The sequence below is a fragment of the Amblyomma americanum genome, chromosome 1 (genome assembly GCF_052857255.1).
Source record: "Amblyomma americanum isolate KBUSLIRL-KWMA chromosome 1, ASM5285725v1, whole genome shotgun sequence".
Lineage (NCBI taxonomy): Eukaryota > Metazoa > Arthropoda > Arachnida > Ixodida > Ixodidae > Amblyomma > Amblyomma americanum.
Window position 1 is genome coordinate 211,689,846 of NC_135497.1, and position 21,046 is coordinate 211,710,891.

A 21,046-nucleotide genomic window follows, 5' to 3' on the forward strand; every position below is an offset into this window, starting at 1 on the left:
GGGAAAGGAGCCTCGGTGCACTGGGAGTGTGTGCAAGCACCGGGCGGGGGGAAAGGAGCCTCGGTGCACTGGGAGTGTGTGCAAGCACTGCGTGGGGGGGGGAAGGAGCCTCGGTGCACTGGGAGTGTGTGCAAGCACTGGGTGGGGGAAGGAGCCTCGGTGCACTGGGAGTGTGTGCAAGCACCGGGCGGTGGGGAGAGGAGCCTCGGTGCACTAAGAGTGTGTGCAAGCACTGCGTGGGGGAGGAAAGGAGCCTCGGTGCACTGGGAGTGTGTGCAAGCACCGGGCGGGGGGGAGAGGAGCCTCGGTGCACTAGGAGAGAGGGAAAGGAGCCTCGGTGCACTGGGAGTGTGTGCAAGCACCAGGCGGGGGGAATGAGCTTAGGTCCACTCAGATTCGTCGCCTCGTACTCGACGGGGCGAAGGTCTAGAGGAGGATGCTCAGGCCAGTCTCCTCTAGGAAGGAGAGGAGGACCAGATGCACCAGGAGCTGGCTGCATGCTGGGAAGAGGAGGTTGTGCTCCGTGGTAGACGGGAGACCGAGTGCCCGGTATCCCGATTCGAGTCGTCGCCTGGGGGGTGATGGGTCGGGCACGCCAGCAGGAGGTGGCCGAGCGTCCCCGCAGGAGGGACAGGCAGGAGAGGGGGCCCTGTCACAGGCGTACAACCTGGAGGGTGTCCACGTGCAGCCTATGCGCAAGCGTAGGAGGGCTCGGTCCCGCCTGGGCAGCTGGTCTGAGAGCCGGCGGAAGTGCTGGTAGGCCGCGATCCTCCGGTCAGGGTGAAGGGCCCGTACCTTCTGCATGAGGAGGGGGCGGCCAAAGTCATGTTGGATCACTGCAAAGAATGCCGGGGACCCATCGGTGTGGGCAGAATTGGCCAGGGTGTCGGCCAGGTTGTTGCCTTCAATGCCGGAGTGGCCCGGCACCAAATGCAGTGAGATCTTGTGGCCCCCATCCTCCAGGGTCTGCAGGCGGGCCCTCGGCAGGGAGGTAGAGGCCACGTTGCCATGGGGCCCAGCTGGAGGGCTGGCCGGGAGTCAGAGGACTGCGACTGGACCAGGTGGGATGGTCGCAATCAGGTCCGCTGCCGTGTGGAGTCCTGTCAGCTCAGCCACAGTGGAACTGCCTAGGAAGAGCAGCCTCCAGGTCCTTGTCACGTTCAGCTGCGGAGCCACGAGTGCCGCTGCCGCCTGTCCTGTGGCTGGCAGCACCGAGCCATCGGTGAAGAGGAGGGTGGACCCTTTCATCTTATCCAGGAAGGCAGCAGCGGTCTGATTGAGGGCCGCAGCTGGTGTGTGGCGCTTGGATGTGCCTCCGAAGTCCAGGGAAACCTGCAGGGGAGGACGCGTAGGTGGTGGGGGGAGGGCAGGATGGCTTGCGGGAGGGCCCAGGGACTCCATGTAGGCAGCAGAGCGCTTGTCCATCCTGTAGTGGGGGTGTCCCGAGAGGCGTGCACGGAAGGCTCTGCCGTCAGGAACTTGGTGGAGCCGGTCCGTCTGTGTGAGGCCTGTCTGCAAGAGAAGGAGATTCAGTGGGAGCACCCCCGCCTCGACTAGGGTGACTGGGATCTGGGAGCTCCGTGGGGCTCCCAAGAGATGGCGGATCCATTTCCGCCGAGAGGTCTTGAGGCGGTGGAGTTGGGTGGTCCTGAGAGTCACCAGGGGAAGGGCATAGAGCACTGCTGATGTCCCAGCTGCCTCGAACAGCCGGATGGCCAAGGTAAATGAACAGCCATTCCCACGTGCCAGGAGGCGTTCGGCTACTCGGCCGACGAGGTCCAGGCGGAGCAGGAGGGGCTTGTCCGCTGGTATCCAAGTGAGGTGATGGTCGATGGTGAGCCCGAGGTACCTCACTTGCTGCCTCCAGGGGAGGTTGGTGCCGTCAATCCGCAGGGTACGGATTCTCGATGTGGCACGTGAACCCTGCGGATGGACGAAGAGGGCCTCCGACTTGGTGGCAGAGAGCACCAGGCCCCTGGACGTCAGGAAATGTGCACCTCGTCGAGGGCTCGCTGGAGGGCCTGCCTGGCAGAGGTGATGTGCCTCCGGGAGGCCCGGACCCAGAGGGCAACGTCGTCTGCGTACACAGAGCAGAATACCCTGTGGCGACGACCCTGGATGGCGGTCGGGAGGCCGGCCATGACCAGGTTGAAGAGAAGGGGCTAAGTACTGAGCCCTGAGGAACCCCGGTGGAGATGGGGCGCGGAGAGCTCAGGGTGCCCCCAACCCGAACCTGCATGAGACGGTTGGAAAGAAACGCAGTTACGAAGTGACGTAACCGCCCAGTCACTCCAAGTTCGTCCAGGGCCTGCTTGATGGTGGAGTGGGGCAGGCTGTCGAAAGCTGCCTGGACGTCCAGGAGGACCAGAAGGGCGACGTCCAATTGCTGCTTGGCCTCCTCCAGGCAGGAGACCACATCGGCGATAGTCTGCCGTGCAGCGGTGCCTGCAGGAGCCCGTCTGGTACTCGGAGAGGAAGCCGCAGGCGCTGGCCATCCAGGAGAGGCGTTGAAGGGCCACGAACTCCATCGATTTGCAGGCCGTCGAGGTCAGCGAGACAGGCTGGTAGGAGGAAAGAGCCCTGGGGGGTTTCCTCGCCTTCCGGATCGGGACCTCAATGGCCGTGGACCAGCTCTCCGGCAAGATCCCGCTGTTCCAGATGCTGTTGACATTCAGGAGGCGGGCCTGCTCAGGGGCATCCAGGTTTCGCAGCATCTGCAAAGTAAGCCCATCAGCCCCAGGAGTGCTCTTCCGCTTAGAGCGGTGGAGGGCTCGGTGGAGCTTGTGGGGGGCGATGGGAGCATCACACAGGGCTGCGAAAGAACTGGCTAGGCGTGCCGGAAGGGGGGGGGGGGTCGTCCGCGAGAGGGCTGGGCAGGGGGGCCCAGTGCAAGGATGGGACATGCAAGGCTCGCCATGGAGAAGTGGTCTGCCAGCTGCTCAGCCAGGGCCTGGTAGGACACGCCCCAGGCGATGGCTGCACCCAGAACAGGGTGACGGCTGGTGACCACCTGCAGGAGAGAGTGGAACTGGCTCCAGGCCCTGGATGACTGCCGAGTGGTCTGGAGAGAGCGGCAGATGCCTGCCCAGCTCTCTTGTCCGTCGGTTCTCCTGTCGGCGCCAGGTGGCATCGATCCTGCGGTAGGCCCGAAGCGACTCTGCCCGGTCCCACAGAATTTCGCATAACCTACGAGGTGGCACTTTCGTCGCTGTTCCCTTTCTCCCATGAGGGTGACTTCCCTCTTTGCCCAGCCGGAGCTGTCCTGATGCACACTGATGGAGATGGTCCGCCGCGTTGAAATAGAGGGGGGCGACACAGGTTTCCACAGATCATAACTACATAATTGCTTTCTTTAAAAAGAACTGAATTTCAAAACAGTTCTTCTGCCTTTTTTTACGTGACAGGAAGCTTTAGTGTCCAAGGTGCTGGATTCAACGACGGTGTCGCGAGAAACGTCATACAGGATTTTTGCTGATTGTCTTTTTTCAGTCACTACCGGTAGTGATTGCACACCCGAAAAAATGAGGACCCAAAACTTAATTCCCCCCTCTGGCAGATCGTCAGATTCAATCCAGCGAGTGCATGGAGCAATATACATAATGAATTCTTAAGGAAATTTGTGATCACACTTTCAGGCATCACACTCATCAGGTATTTCTGATGGCTTCTGGATTGAGTTTCTGATGCATTGATGATTAATATTGGCCACTGATTTTCTGATTAAGATGTGATGTGTTTTTTTCCTGTTGAGATTCTCATTAATTTCTTTTGCATACATGCTGAATTCGTGATGGATTTCTGAATGGTTTATGATGCACTCAAACTAGTGTTATGGCAAAAAAATAAAAACTGTCGAGAATGCAACAAGGTAACCATGTGGGCTAGTTGGTGTATTTCAGACATAATTTCACCAGCGAAAGTACGAAACACCAGACGGCACCGCAATGATGCTCTGTTACATGTAATGTAAACATCCACGAAGTTATTTTATATGCTACTTCGCTGAAACGTGGAACAGTCCAGGAGCAGATCTAATCCGCCAATCATTGCTGCAAACAGCTCCCATCGACCATCTAAAAGGAGCAAGTAACCACAAGATAGAGAGAATACGCATTACAATCTCTGGAAGTACATGCCACGCTGGTACACTCGCCTGATCTCTACTTCTTCATAGCGCGGGCTCATGCTTATATATCCCTAATGAGATGCCCCCTAACAAGTGTTAGTGAGGAACTTTTTGTAAGAATTTTTCTAGAATAATTGGTATTTGAATAAGACCATTACATAATCCGCCTCCTCCCTGTGGGTATGGAACCACTATGCCTATCACGATATACTCATGCCATAATAAACCCTGTCTTCACAGGGGCCATGCATGAAACAATTTGCTCTTGAAATGTGCCCATCGTCATGTGTGCTCAGCGAATTTTGTTAACAATTAGCACCGGTCTGGAGTCAGCACCTTTATTTCAGCATACAAATGAAGATGTTCATTCTTTTTATCCTATAGTCCCAAGTGTGCGGTGCGAGGCGAACTTGACTATTTTGCCGTGAACTGTTCGTCCTTGCAGTCTCTCGCCGGGACTTGACCTTTAGTCTGTATTTCCGCGGTTGCTGTGCACCACTCGACCTTACAGCTGAAGCTGGTGCACGCAGACTCAATGTGGCGTGAAATCTCGCAATGCCCCGTGTTGCGATTATGCATATTTCTCGGAGTTGGTATACCAATGTCGGTTCATACGTGAATTGCTGTGTCACATGACTCTTTAAGCATTGAGTATTTTTGAAAAGGTATTCACTATAGACGCTTTGTTTTTGACAGTACGAAATGTCACATCACAATGATTATGATGATTAAAAACATTTTAATTCGAACTAAAATTAGCGGTCGGTCTCTCTGTTCCAGGAGTCTATTGGATATTTCAGGCACTCTAGGTCAGCTCCGGCTGAACTTTTGGGTCTGAACTGGACAACATTTCCCCCCCACCGCTCAGTCTTTAGTTCTTTTATCCTTTCTATTTGCTTGTAATTAAGTCGCACGAGCAATATGAAAGAGAACACCTAGTTCGCACCAGGTAACCAGATTTACTTCATTGCACTTGAAAAGATATTAAAGGGCTCAGTAGTTATGGTTTGTTCAGTGGTTTGTTACTTGTGACACTGAATTTTGTTCCCTTTTGTTTTATTTATTTCAGGTGTAACGTGTGTGGGGTTTTATGTGCCAAAGCTCCACCGCTATGAGAGACATGGCGGTGAAGGGCTGCGGTGTAATTTCGACCATCCGGGGTTCTTTAATTGCTCTGAAATCGCATAGTGCACGGGCGTATTTTGCATTCCGCCTGCATCAAAATGCGGTCGCCACGGGCAGCAGCAGTCTCTGTTCTGGCGACGCCCGTAGCGTTACCATGGTGATATGCAAAGCTGGCCGCATATGGTTAAGACTCATGAGGGGGCATGAAATCAGGCTTTAAACTCTTTGTGAAGACCCTTGGATTACATTTCAGGGTGGAAGAGCGCACTTGTACCCGCGAGTTAGTCTCGACAGCTGTTGACTGCTCTCAAACACTCATCCGTTGTTTTTCTAAGTCTTATACCAACCTGACAGACGATGACTAACAAGAAAAAAAAAACTGATTTGAATGACATGGTTGTCTCCTGGCTCTTGACACCCGCGCCATGGATCCTTGAGTTACGCTGGTAGGCTGTTACAGTATTATTGCCTGCAGCGAGGGAAGCTCTCGCACTCTTTACTGTGCCGCGACCTTTTGCAAAGCAGGCGCATGATATTCTAGGTCAAGGTCGGTAGAGCAAGTAGCCCGACGAGATAGGGGACAGCGCTATCGTTCTCTGGCAAAATGCCTTTTCTGCCTCTGAATTGCAAGCACTAGAAAGATTTTCTTTGCAGGCGACGATTCTTGGAAACCATTCTGTGACTCCCCTTGAGCACGTGTGAAGCTTTTTTTACTAACAGTGTACGGTCACATGCATCGTTAAAAATAAATTCGCCTGTGCAGCTGCGTCCGCTGCATGCTGAGGGAGTTTGTGCACATGCGTATATCTCAGGACTGTAGCAGATGAGGTTTTCGGTTACTAGCGGTACTAGAGGTACTAGCTGTTGGTATGGGGATAAAAGAACAATGCAAAAAGAAAAAGAAAAACGATTAAGTGTACAGAGAGTGAAAACTATGCTGCATTTGACGGCGCCAGCATCTAGAGTTACCTCAATAGAGTGGGAAGAATTTAGCCTCGGCATGTCGTATGCGGCAGTGCCAAAAGAACTGTTCGTTAGAAATAAACTAAGCCTTTCCAATTAATGTTGTCTAGCACACCTGCACAATAAAAAGTGTCGCTTTCTCAATTAACTAATTATAAGTCAGGTTCATTCTCGTGATGAGTATGTACGTGCGTTTACTACAAGCATAGTTCTACACTATGATGATTCGGCACATAGGTAAAGGTTGAGTTTGCTTTGCAAACATTGCGGCATTTGTTCATCATGAGAGGGGTCGAGCCATGCACACCGGAATGCCTCAATCGCTGTCATCTTGACAGTTGTTCTCACTGTTTTTATCGTATTTCTGCTTGATATGATCAAGGTGCTGGATTTCTGCATTGCCTCGCTGCCATGGCATCGTGGGCCACTGGGTTTTTCATTACACAGGAAGCGGCGCAGGGCACCATTGTTATTGCGCGGCAGGCTGCAGGGATTCTTTATGCGGTGTCTAGCTGACAAGTAATATTCTGGCTGGCGAGAACCTGGCCTTAGATTTACCGTGTAGTCCCTGGATGGCTTGGACTGATTCTGTATTCGCTTTCAGCTCAGCATCATGCCGCCATCTCCATATCGCATTGCTCAGTGAACTTTTCTCTTCTGGTCGCAGGTATTATCCAATAGCAGAGTGGCCTTGGAGAATCTTCTCAAGTGAGTATGCGCTACCGCTCCCCTCCATTTCAAATCTGTGCACACCTCCGTCTGACCAGGAGTATACAGGCAAGGGCAGAAAATGGGGTGTAGGTTCTTGGACCTCAGCCGCAGAATTTTCGCTCTCCTTGTTTGGCAGTATCGCCAGAGAGTGATGATGGGTGATGCCCTATACTCGTTTCTGCGTATTGGCTGGCGCTGTTAGCTGGCGTTCCGCTTTTTTTTTTATGTTCGAGCCTTGAAACCTTTTAACCTTGTACGTCTGGAAGACCAGTCGTGTCACTTTCTTCCACCTGTCACTTCTCCAGGTATGGGATCCTAGTTGACCCCGGGAAATGGGTGCGGTATCTGTTACTGGATCCCCGAATATGGCCGCCGGTCTACGTTACACTGGGTAAGTATTCCTGAGCCCTTCATTTTTCCCTCATATATTCGCTGAAGATTTTTCATCTTTGTTCTTCACCACCCAATTACACATAATTGGTATGACCATTTTTACCTTACTTACACTGTTGCGTGTAAATAAAATTTCAACCGCATTTACGGCACTTTTGGTCATTGTATTGAATTGCTTTCGAAATAACTGCGGGCCCCAAAAATGAGCGTGTGCAGCACACATCTCCGCAGAGGTATCTTCTGAAGGCATTGCATTCTTCCCTCTGTGATGCCCTTGTAATGGGGGTCTGACTTGCAGGCAACTGAGGGTACATGCTAAGAGTAGTGAAAGTATGTCGGATGCTGTTCAATCTTCATGTCTTATTTCAGGACTGAACGTGTGCATACTGTGCTCTTTGTTCACCGAGAAGCTCTTGGCTGCGGTAAGATTCTCCTATAAATTGGTGTCATACAATCGTGTTTTTTTTTTCACATCCCATCAGAATTTCTTGTGCAGCGGTTGTTGTACATTGCTAAGGCCGTATAGAATATTTTGTGGCTGCCCTCTTACGTTCAAAGGTGCCCGACTGTTCTTTGTGGCAGTGTTGTTTTTGCGGACATTTGACTCTTCTGTTCCCGTGGCTTGCGTTCACAGGGCCGAGTGTCTGACAATGTGGCCAGAAATGTGCAGGTGCTGAATTTCTCTTCTATTCTCCTTATTCCGCCCGTGGTGGTCTTCGTGTGGGACTGCAACCCCGGTAAGCATTCATGCGCTGCTTGCATTTTTGTTTGTAATGTATTCCTTGATGCAATACACGCCGTCATACGTACAGCTAAGCATGTTATGGGAATCTCTAGAAGGAGGCCAGCGCACATTAAGGCTCAGACGCTTCTTCAGCGCCCCGGGTTAAATAGCCCGAGGAATCTCTGTAGATATATGGACAGATATGCCCATCCCTCCATCTCTGTAGAGAAACCTTACGCCTTGGGCTTTGCATTCGGATAAGATTCCTGGCTATTCAATGGGCCTCATCGATTTACCGCGCTCGGGCAGCCAGCAGGCTGCCCGAAAGTTCGTCTGGTTCGTCCCTGACAGGAAAGTGCGTCATGGTCACATCACATGGGCTGACGGCCACCGGAACCAGCCTTCTAGCAATCACGGTGGCAGGCCAGTCATAGATCACAGAGGGCAGATGCGCTCTGTATCCTTGCGTTTTGCTGTGCCTCGTTGCTGCGTGCGCCTACGGCAGAAATAGGCTGCTTGAGTTCGAAAACAGCTACCTGATATTATTGAGGGCTGCCACAGACTGCAGAACAAACTGCTGATTGTTCTTGCACCCGTATACATTGACGACAATGCGAGCGTGTGCCTTCGGTGCACAGTGTGCTGTGTAAGCTTCTTCAAAAGCATGCGATGAGCAATCACAATCTAACATATTTCAATCGACACCATATCGGAGGGAAAAGCTGCCCGTGTGTTGCTCATCAAGTGACATGCCGTACTCTCTGATTATCGTGTGTTTGTTTATGACATACTGGTATGACCGCAGATGATCGACCCTGTATGGTGATTGACTGTGCTGTGGTCGTTGCGATTTCTATGTTCATGAACTCCTGAGGGCTGTAAATAGAAAGGAATCGGGATATGTTCCGTTCAGTTGTAGTCTGTCGGCCACCGCGGCTTATGCTGCCGGCAAGGAATGCACACAAGATCTCTACAAAAGCGATCAGCTGATTGAACATTCATCTAGAACAAGCGGGTGTATGCTGTACAAGTTTAGCTGTGCATCGTATCTGTAATGCTACAGCTTTATCGCAGAGGACTGGCTTTCGAATGAAAGGCGCTACAATCCGGCCTTGCGTGTCGGCGCCTCAAGTGTGTGCTTGCATGATGATCCACGCTGGGAAATTCTTTTTATCTCGATCTTTAATGAGCCAAACGCGAGCAGATGCAGATGCATGCGTATGGTTCTTCTCAGACATTTTAAGCATTTGTGCCAGAAGGCTTGAGCATCAAGCTGTATGACAGTTGGCGACGACAGAATCAGCACTCGACTCAATTGGCTGCCCTAAGTGAACTGTGTGGCCACATATATGCCTGCAGAGATGCCTCGAGCAGTGTGCTCGTGAGGGCTTTTAATAAAGGACATGTTTCAATCAAGCGTTTCTCAAACCATATCCGCCTTTCCATTGCGCAGAACGCAATAAAGACCATATACGCTCTTGTATCGTGCTCAACTAACACCTCACCAAGCACGTTCAGCACATGCATATGCGCGCCTCTGAGAGCATACTCGGGGCTGGAAACTGCGGCCGCTCTTGTGAAAGCCCTCGAACACCATCGCAATATATTAGCCGGGGGCGCAGAATTAACAGCCGAAATATTTTGTGTATCAGAACTACGCGATCGTAATATGAAGCAAGCACTTGTACTTACTAGGTGGTGAGATGATCGAACTGCGATCACACACACGTCCGTAAAACAAATAGCTAAGCAACGAGAACTACCACAAAAGGTGCCATTGCAGGTGACAGACTATATGCACCGTGGCCTAGTAGAAACAAGCGCCGGCATCGCGCAAAACATCGCATGATTGAAAAACCGTGCAGTCCTTCTAGTCTGGCTGCGTGCACTGCCCGCTACCATACCACCTCTCCATTGTCTGCTAGTTGTCCTGAGTGCTGCCAGCAAAAAATCGTCCCGGCGAGTCTGGTTCATGTTACACCGTGGTCTGGCTGCCTTCTGGCAGCCCGAAACCGCCCAGCCAGAAAAAAACGAACGCGTTCTGGGCAGCCACCGAAGTGCGCGGAGCAGCACAAGAAAATCGAACGCCTGGCTCCGCGCTTTGGCAGCCCGCAGGCCATAGTTTCTTATTATTCCCGAAAGGGAAAGCTGGTGCCCCATCGATAAGAGTTTGCATGAAGCTTCCTTCAGACCACCTCAGTCAGCATGGGTGCTCTAAGCATAATGGGATGGAGAGCTACCGCGCGCGACTGCAGAACCACAACTTTTTGCCAAAAAATAATGAAATATGTTTTACAAAAAAATGTTGTAGCTTAAACATTTTAAGAGGCTTTTTGATGGTGCTTCGGAAAAGAGAAACCTTTTATTGGCGCTGTATGCTGTTGCGTTTTCGCTACTGTGGCTTTTGTGCACTACATTTGCGATAAAGTCGTCTGCCGCGGGGCGCGCCATGGATGGAATGGGGCATATCAGTAACGCCACTCTGTGTTCCCGAAAAATCCACCTGTCCCGCACCAAGTAGCTCACCGGCCCATGATGCTTTAAGCTCCTATGGTGGCTGAGGTGCAGCGCCGCCAGCTTTCCCTCTAGTTAATAGTAAGAAACTCTATGCCGCAGGCAGCCCGCGGGCAGCCGGAGGCGGATAATTGAAGAGGCCCATCGTTTTCAGTACTAGGCATTCAAGCCGCAGAACGGCTTCGTAGACTCGTTGTAAGTGGTTTCTTGGAAGGTGATCTACAGTAAATTCGGTATACAGTCCAGCAGGAGCGGTGGAGCCCGATTGAAGTTATTAATGTCCGTAGAAACGAAAATGTATTATTAAACTTTCAGCATCACATGACATTGATATGGTACTTGACGCAGCCATCTCACGTAAATTTTTAAAAATTTGGGACGCAGGTTGGAAACGTTGACAGAAAGTGGAAGCTGTAAATGTATTTTCGCAGCTGGAAGGTTTCCGCGAAAATCCTTCAATTGAGGATCATGACCTTCATTCCACTGCCGGGTTCAGTGGCTATAGGAAGCGATTGTAGTTGGCTTGTATCTCAACGCACCTACCAGCGAATGTTGTTGGAGTTGTCTGGCGCTCAAAAAAAAAAAAAGGTGAAGGATTCATGCTTCCAAAACTATTATTACGTTGTGTAGTTATTAGTAATGTTCTAATGCTGCATGTACAGCCACAGTCACACTTAACACAAACATGTTCTGGCCATGTAGTTCTCCTGAAGACTTAGCTTGAGTGTTCTGTTGCCTACTGCCTTTCATGTGCTGGTAATAATGTTAGACTTTTTCTCGCTAGTGGAGGTGTTAATACACTGTGCGCGTCTAGCATAAGAGCTCTGTAACATTACACATGCTCGGTTAAATGTGACGGTGGCATACCACAGTTAGTAATACATAACCCATCTACATTCACCTAGACAGTCAGTTTCCTGCGTGTGTTCCTTTTATGAGTTCGCTCGATCGTTATGTTTGCTTCGGCAGTCTAAACCACCTGCACTAGTTTTTATTTCTTTCATTTGTACGAAGCCAAAACAAACATGCTCTTTCACGTTTCTGTGTCCACCTACGCAGCGGGCGCAATTCAGGCTTTGGTCTTTGTACATGATGCTCAATGCGTGATGATCCCATGATGAAGTGACTCACCGTGGATCGCGTTGCATCACGAAATCGAGTAATGACAATAAAGAGGTATTGTAGTTTAGTTCCCGCTTGCGTTTCAGTTTATCCCGATAGTACATGCTTTGTGTTGGGCAGATATAGTGCCATTTGTTTTATACATCATGTGCGGCCATAAACCAGCCCGTGAAAATTTTGCGCCTTCTGAAACTTGCACTCTTGTCATTGGATCTTGTTTCAGTGGCATCATCGCTGGCTCTGGGATGCGTGACTGTGCTGTTTCTGAAGCTGGTCTCCTACCACATGGTCAATCTGTGGTGCCGACAACAAAGAGCGTCGCGCAAACACCACCGACGGAGGTCATCATCGGGAACCGACCGTTAGTCCCCCTTTTCACCTCGCCTGCCACTTTTTATCTTCGTCCTGCATGTGCACTTGCACGTGCAAAAAAAAGCGTGGTTGATTTTTTATTCTGAACAGACCGCTTTCCAGTCGCTTAACAAAGTCTTTTTTTCATAGTGTATTTTGCTGACTCACAGACAACGGCGTCTTAACCCTGTAGCGACCAGAGCATGAAAAAGCATGTGGTGAAAGTTGATACCTTGTAGCATTTGGACATTCATGATTCCTCCAGAGGTGCAATATTATTGAATTTATTCGCAGGTTAAGTTATTCGATTTATATATATTTGGGTGATTGCTACATAAAAAACCACAAAATCAAACTAATTTCTGAACTCTCTAGTAAAACCATGTGAGGGCTGTGCACGCATGAGTGGTGTCCAATAACCCGAGTTCAAAGCATCGTGCAATAGACCAACAGCACTGCAACATAGCGTGAATGTTGCGCCATCCATCTGGGTCGGTGCTCTCAAGTACACAGTCCGCTGACTGCATGCGGCTCGCACGGCCTTGTCGTGCAGCCTCTTTTCATAAAGCATTGGTTATATATCTCCATTTCCAGAATTCTTGGTTGCGTGCCAGGTACGCTAAACCGTTCCGAACCTTATGTTCCTAACTTAGTCATTGCTTGGCCGAAACGGCTGTACTTTGCTCACTTCTTGCAGTACGTCTATTTTAAGCCGGTGGTTCCTCGCCGGATTGTTGAAAAACACTTTCATTGTTGTTGCTTAATTAGGTCCTTGGTCATGGGCACCTCTTGAATACCACTGAAAACGGAGGCTGCTGAGGTGCTTTCTATTAATACCTAATTCTTCCTAATCCAACCCCACCGATGTTCAGCTTATTTCTTGTACCTGCAGCAACCCAAAACTAGTCATGAACCTGTAATGCCCAGGTGCTGGTTCGTTTGTGCAAGCCCATCAGAATGAAAAGCAAGGGAAAGCTGTGCGAAAAATACAAAGGAAAACCCTGCGAGGGACACTCATGTTGAATGAAAGAGCCCTGCATTGAGTTTCTTCACCAGAACCATATTCTAAACTCCTGATCATTTCATTCCTTTAGAGCTCTGCAGTGATGAATCCCTTCGCAGTTAATTTTGTTTTTTCAATGCGAGAACCATTCCCCCCCCCCCCCCCCCCCCTCCTTTTAGCCGAGAAATTCGGAGTTGAACGAATTAACCTGTATTTAGTGCCAGAGAGGTCGCACTTGGGCGTCATGACTGTGCCAGCCACATGTGACCACACTATACCGCAGCTACAGCTAAGGAGGGACACGGCAGATAAAGTAGCCAATTTTTTTGGTCATAATTCTTAATTTGAAATATTTTTTTCATGCAGCCCTTATTCTGTCTCGTAGAAAACAGTTACAGCTGAATACACAGAAAAATATATATGAAAAAATTTGCTTCCGTGTCCTCCTCTCCATCTTTTACTTTCCTATCTTCTTTCTGACTACTGTCCTGTCTCCTCCTCGTTTCCCAGTATTTTTTCCTTTCTTCATGGGCGGCTAGAGTTAACCTTGTGTGGCGAACTACACTGGGTTTCGATATATTTGGTTATAGTTGAGGTGTACAGCTGGCGTGGGCAGGACTTGCATGAGAGTTCCTGTCCCGTTCCCTTGTTGGGCTCAGTGTTGGGTGGCTGGCACCGTGACTGAAAAACTAAATTTTTTTATGGCTCCCCTCCATTCCCAACCTGATCGCTCTTTAAAAAGAGGGCGGAACGATGAAGATTTTTTTCAATAAAGAAAAGTGTCATTCCCAAATTTTCATGTTATTAATAGCAAAGCTGAAGAACAACAAGCAAGACTTATTTCCCCCTTCCTGGTAGCAAAGTGCCTGACAGATACCTTGGGCTTTGGGTACAAGGTATCAAAAATGGCTAGTGGCGACTTACTGCTCAAACTACGTGACACCGTCCAGCACTCGAAACTTGCAAACATTGTATCGATAGGGGAGATTCCTGTTTCCATCACGCCACACCGATCTTTGAACACACTCCGAGGCATCATATCAGAAATTGATTTTGTTCACCTTTCTGAAAAAGAAATGCTTGAAGGCCTTGCTGACCAAGATGTCATAAATGTTCAGCCAATAAAGATCCGGAAGGATAACAAGAAAATAGATACGAAACGCATGATCTTCACTTTCAACACCAGCACACTACCTGAAAGCATTGAATTCGGGTACCTGAAAATAAATGTAAGGCCATATATACCCAACCCACGCAGATGTTTCAATTGCCAGAGGTTCAGCCGTGGCTCACAGAGTTGTCGCGGCCACAAAACTTGCGCGAAATGCTCGTCGAAGGACCACCAGTCAGATGAATGTGTTGCTGCCCTGTGGTGCAAAAATTGTGAGGGAGACCATGCTGCATACTCCAGGGCTTGTCCGTCCTGGAAGAAAGAAAAAGAAATAATTACTCTGAAAACCACTGAAAACATTTCTTTCAAGGAAGCAAGAAGGCGATACGCCGAAACAGATTCTCCTTCACTGCAAAAACAAACTTCGCCGATTTTATGCGTGGGCGCGGCGCGGCGCATCACACCAGGCTTCAACACCTGTCCTGGCTGCACGCAGTTGGCCTATGGCAAGGCCATCCGCGCCCCCTGGTGGAGTAGCCGACACTACTCCGCCAACCCCAAAGCATGCTGCGCAGACCCCCGGGTCAGCAGGCCTAAGACCTCTCCCCACAAGTTGAGGTCTAACTCAAAAGTCAGTGTGCGTCCTGCACGGCCGTCCAGCGCCTCTGCTGAGGCGATGGACACGACCCAGGGCAGCCCTGTGCCGTCCACGTAGGACGGACGGCGGAGGTCCTTGGATCTATAACAAAATGTGAGGCTCCGAGTCACGGGGCCAAATCAAAGTTAATCTAATTTTATCTGCACACACACACACATTAAGATGGCTTTCATAATGCACTGGAACTGCAGAGGTCTCATAAATAACTAACGACATAAAACACATTTTAAATACAATTTCCCCTATTGCTTTATGTGTGCAGGAGACCAATCTAGGCCCTCAGCATACAAAGGCGCTAAACAAGCATACTGTCTTCCGCCGTGACCGAGAGGGGGCGAGCAGACTCTCGGGAAGCGTAGGCATCATTGTGCAACCTGGAGTAGCAGCTAGCGAGATCAAACTGAAAACTAGGTTTGAAGCCGTAGCAGCCACTGTGGTTGGTTACAAAACCATTACACTTTGTAGCGTATATCTCGAACCACATCTCGAAGTAACACAGCATGAATTAGAGAACCTTTTAGAATAGTTACGGAAGCCATACTTGATAGTTGGCGATTTTAAGGCACACTCTTGTTTCTGGGGCAGTGAGAAAACCAATAGCAGAGGTCAGGTTATTGAGGATTTTATACTGTCCAACAATATTTGTTTATTGAACGCCGGTAAACCTACTTATTGCTCCCCTAGTTCAGGAAAAATGAGTGTTTTAGATTTGTCTTTTAGCTCTCCATTAGTTTTTACCGATTTTAAATGGGATGTTTTAGACAACCCATATGGAAACGATCATCTCCCTGTTGAAATGTGCCTATCATCCCCACCATCAGTCACCCAGACAAAACCACGGCGTTGGAAGCTCAATTTAGCAGACTGGCAGCTTTTTAGAACAGCAGCCATGTTAGAAAACATTACGTTATAAAATATTAATGTAAATGAAATAAATGAAAAGTTCACAAATTGCATTCTTTCTGCCGCAAACTTGGCTATCTCCCAATCTTCAGGAATAGTACAACGCAACCGTAAAATGTGGTGGACATGAGATTGCAAAGAAGCAAAAAAACAACAAAATAAAGCTTGGGGTATATTTCGCCGATACCCCACACAGGAGAACCTTATAAACTTTAAAAAAGCAAGAGCAAAAGCACGGTACATACGTCGAAATGCCGAAAAATCATCCTGGCAGTGTTTCATTTCCTCGATAAACAGCCAAGTCTCTTCGAAAAAATTGTGGGAGGCAGTACACAAAATGGATGGTCGCTACTCTCCATTCACAGTTCCTCTTCTGACCGCCCCTGGTGTACAGACAAATTTAAAAGAACAAGCAGACATATTAGGCGAACATTTTTCCACTGTATCTAGTTCCTCTAACTATACAGAATCATTTTTAAAATATAAAAACGCAGCCGAAAAAGAAAGACTGCCGATAAAGGGCAGTGCTCACGAAGCATATACAGTCGAACCCGGATATATCGAATTCGACGGGGATCGGAAAATAGTTCGATATAGCGAAAATTCGATATACAGATATAGGCCAAAAAAGCACTCGCGATCATAAAAAATTGTGGCTTACCAATTGGAACAGCCGCGAATCACATAGCATGTGCACACAATATGAAAGCGCTTTATTTCACGGAAAAAAAATCACTAATTTTGGGCTGCTTTTTTTTTCTGGGAAATGAAGTTTAAAACACTAGTTTCAATCTTCTCGAGACTGTCTAGGTGCGAGAGCCCAGTGCCTTCCATTTCGCCGCAACAGCGCCGAATCGGGCTGAACGCCGACGCCAGTTCAGTGGCTGTGCACGGACGCGTTTCTTCGAAAACACAATTGCCCTCGTTGTCGCTGGAATCGCTGTCTTGAACGCCAGCTATTCCGGCCACAATGTCCTCATCAGCGAGGTCGGCTACTGCTTGAACTTCGCTGTCAGCGTTAATGAAATCATCAACAGTAACTTCGGGCGGGACGGTGCCGGAAAAATTGGACAAGTCGCGGAACGCGTCCTCCAAGCACTCATCGTTATCTAAAGCTTCCGGACATTCATCTCTGGCCACTTCAAGGCCTGCCTTGCCAAAACAGTTGGCTACTGTGGCCTGCTTCACGTCGCCCCAAGCGCCGGTAATCATCTGGATCGCGCCAAGCAGGTCAATCTTGAGATCGGTTCCCATGCGGAGGTTTATGAGGAGCCGTTGAATAAGTCGCTTCCGATAGCCTACCTTGAATGCCTTTATGATACCCTGGTCGAGGGGCTGCAGTCTCGCTGTGGTGTTCGGCGGGAGAAACTTCAATTCGATGTGCTGCAGCTTGCAAGTTGTTTGATGGGCCGAACAGTTGTCTACCAGAAGGCAAACTTGGCGGCCCGACTTGCCCAACTCAGCGTCCCAAGCCTGCAGCCATTCAACAAAAAGTTGACGTGTCATCCAGGCCTTCCTATTACAGCCGTAGCGGATGGGAAGCTGTTTACAGTTCTTGAAGCAGCGCGGTGACTTGCTCTTCCCGATCACGAATGGCCGTAGCTTGCACGAGCCGTCCATGTTGGCTGCAAGCAGCACCGACACACGCACTTTGCTCATTTTACCACCGTGGCATGTGATTCCACGAAGAGCGAGTGTCTTATTCGGCAACATTTGCCAAAAGAGACCAGTTTCGTCTGCATTAAAGATTTCTGCAGGCGAAAACTTCTCGGTGATCTTCGGCCACTCCTCAGAAAGCCACTGCTGCATCTCCTGGCTGCTGACAGCCCCACTTTCACCTGAAATGGCCTTTCCTACAATGCCGTGGCGGTTTTTAAACCGTTGCAGCCATCCAGTGCCACCGCAAAAGTTCTCTTCGCCAAGAGCCGTAGCAAACCATTTGGCCTTTTCAATTAAGGTCGGGCCATCCACGGGAATATTTTTCGCTCGGATTTCAAGAAACCACGTGTAGAGTGCCTTCTCCACTTTGTCAAAAGCAGCAGGGCGCACACGACACGCTCCCGAGCGACTTTCCTCACCTGCTTTAGGCTTGATGTCCTGCTTGTTTTTTAACAACGTACTTAAAGTACTCCGCGGAATGCCGAATGCGTCTGCCACGGAGGACTTCTTTTCTCCATTCTCGACACGCCGGATTACTTCAAGCTTTCTTGCAAAGTCCAGATTCTTCCTCTTTTTTATGTCCGCGGATGCCATAGCTCACCAGATGACTGCAATCACACACGCTACACACGGCACGTTGAAACAGAGGTACGCACAACAACACGCACGATGTGCAGATGGAGCAGTCCGAGCGAAGCCTGTTCGAGCTACAGTCAACGGGGCTGCGAAGGAACGACAAAGGGAAAAGAAAGAAGAGAGCGGGGAAAAAGATCGGCGGAATATGCCGTCGAAGGCGCTATGTTCGTTTTTTGAGCCCTCTCTGGCTCTCTCGTCTCCCCTGGCCCACGAGCGACCGTGCCGACCCTTCACTCTCTCTCTCTCCCTTTTCCCAGGAAGCGTGGCTTGGAAACGTCGCCGCGTCTCCATGCCGCGCACTCTCTTCGATGAGCTCCAATGCCCTTGCCCAATGCACACGCCGGCGGTAGAGGAGGAGCGAGAGAGCTCGCGCCGGTGGGGCGCAAGAACGGGGGAAAGGCTCTGCGTCTCCGTCGCTAGGCGACGGCCGCGCATGCGCAGAGGAGGAGCCTGCTGACTGACTCTGCGGAAAAGTTTACCTCTCAGGACCGGACACGAATGTCTTTGGGAAAAGCGCACCTTCCAGGGGCGCGGCGCAGCGCGCCGTTCGATATATCGAATGTCCAACGAAAATGGAATTCGATATACTACGCAATTGTCCTATACTTTTACATAGTATTTTCAAGGGGGTAATCTGTGTGTTCGATATAGCCAATAATTCGAAATATGCGGGTTCGATATATCCGGGTTCGACTGTAATAGCCCATTTACACTACAAGAAATTAACAGCATACTTTCTTCCGGTAAGCAGACTGCACCAGGACCAAACGAGGTCCATTACGAAATGCTCGCCCTCCTGTCCGAACACGCTGTAGACTCGCTTCTGAAGTTTTTTACCAAAATATGGTTATCAGGAGAGATACCGGAGGCTTGGAAATAAGCCATTATTGTACCGTTGTTGAAGCCAGGAAAGGTACCTACCTCCCCTGGCAATTACAGGCCTATAGCCCTAACAAGCGTACTTGTCAAATCTTTCGAAAGCGTCCTTAACATTAGATTAATGTTTCTATTACAATCCCGTGATCTTCTTGACATCCATCAGTGTGGGTTTAAAAAGGCGTGCTCTACAACCGACCATCTAGTCCGCCTAGAGAACACAGTCCGAGAAGCATTTATACACAAGCAACACTGCCTTGTGGCCTTTTTCGATTTAGAGAAGGCCTAACAAAACAAGGCAAACCTGTTTGCCAAGAATGCGGAGATGAACTCACGGTTAACCACATTTTATTCTCTTGTGTGGAACTAGAAAAACTAAGAAAAAGGTATTTTACTCAATTTTATAATAAATGCATTCCTTTTCATCCCGCACTGCTTTTAGGAGATGATGCAATTGTTGATATATCATGTGTTTTTAGCTTTCTTAATGAAACGGGATTTCTCAAGAGACTCTAAATTTTTTACCCATTGGTTTGTTTGAATTTTAGTACACCTCAGCCACTTTCTCATGCCTGAGAAGAAAGCTGAGGCTTTTATTTTGATTGGTTGGGAGCCTCGATATCCTTGCGCAGACAAGGAAAGCTACTGAGATTACCCAGCCCTCTTTAGAGCTTTTACTAGTAGCCATTTCTAAAATTTGTGTAAGTGTTCACTGGGTAATATTAACGTTTGAGGGCCTCTACAGTAGGGATGATTCTTACATTTCTATGATATTCAACAAGAATTTTCCTATAGTACCTTGTTCTTTGCGCATGATGGCCTCAGTAGCCTATGTGCCATAAAACCCAACACAACCCAACCCGTAGTGCATGCATGTGCATTAATACTGAATAACTACGATGACAGTCAAAAAGTTCTGTGAAAACAACAAATTAATGATAAATCAAAATGCACCACAATCTGCACTGTGAAAGCAGGGAAGAAGCAGGCAAGCAGTGAACTATGGTATGGATTCCCAGAGCAGCAGGGGATAACTGTAGTAATATTTGCAGGAAGTATTCTAAGAACTATGAATGCTTTTTGTTTGCAATTGTGAGAGTGGGAAGTGGATTTCAAAGAGCTAAAATAAATAAAATAGGCGCGGTGTATGTAGATGAGTACCTTTGCTATGGGTAATTTGTACCCCTCCCAGGATAGTGCAGAATGCAGGAGTGTTAGGTGAGGCAAGGTGTAGTGTGATCTCTTGACTGTGCTCTAAAGTTGGCCTATGCTTAAAAAAAGAGTGGTGAAAAGATGCTAGACTGAAGGATGTAAATGGATTATCAGTAAGTGGAAAATGGCAGTTTAGAAGATGAACATTGTATAAAGGCTGTGAATTACAGTGCCTTGTTAATGTGTGACAGTATATAATGATTTATTTTAAAATTTTTCAATATTTCAACTGCAAAGGTTGCAAAAGCTGTGTAGCTTTTCTTTGTAGCTGTTTGACTGTGCTCAGCTGGATGCTCATGAGTGGTTGTACTCCATTAGTTTAAATATGTTCCTTCGTGGTGAGTTTCCCTAACTATATTACTTATCTCAGTTTTGAATTGGTCTATTTGACCTCATCCTGCCATCAGCTAGTATGACTTCTCCAAATAGGTGGTGGTCCTGTGTATGAGCACTGGACCAGGGCAAATTCAGCTATAAAGATTCTGTGAAAACTGTATAGCTGTGCTTCTTTTGTGGTCATGCAACTGTGCTCAAGTGAATGGTTGTAATTACGTTCTCAACTTTGCTGAGATATGCAAGTTTGGTGTGTCTTTGTTCAGGCCAGCTGCCTTGGCAGTGCCGGTTGGTCATCCCCAATCATAAGGAGTGCTCTCATTGCTATACTGAACAGAAACTGGGATAGGATGGAGCCCCGAGGGGTGCCCTTGCTCCCTAGTTTGATTGTGGGGGATTTAATGCCCTGAAATTTCATGATTATCTCTCTGTTTGATAGAAAGTCTTTGATGTAGTTGTGTGTTTTCTCACCTACTCTGATTTCTTGAAGTCCAGCAAGTACTGCGTCGTGTTTTACGTTATTAAAGGCTTTGGTTAGGTCTAGGCCTAAGATGGCCTTTGTGTCCTTGCAAGGTGCTTTGATCGAGGATGTCATGTCTGAGCATAACATCTTGTGTGCAGAGGCC

The 21,046-nt window shown here is 48.7% G+C and overlaps 1 protein-coding gene across 2 annotated transcripts in view; it reads left to right on the forward strand.

Annotated features, from left to right (window-relative positions):
• The window catches only part of mdy (diacylglycerol O-acyltransferase), a 206,274-nt gene that overhangs the window by 111,002 nt on the left and 74,226 nt on the right, over positions 1-21,046 (forward strand). For both annotated transcript variants that reach the window (XM_077648416.1, XM_077648417.1), the window contains 5 exons: positions 6,882-6,922; positions 7,231-7,316; positions 7,688-7,740; positions 7,953-8,055; positions 11,902-12,039. In XM_077648416.1, coding sequence (XP_077504542.1) covers positions 6,882-6,922; positions 7,231-7,316; positions 7,688-7,740; positions 7,953-8,055; positions 11,902-12,039 — 421 coding nt within the window. The remainder of the gene's footprint in view (positions 1-6,881; positions 6,923-7,230; positions 7,317-7,687; positions 7,741-7,952; positions 8,056-11,901; positions 12,040-21,046) is intronic.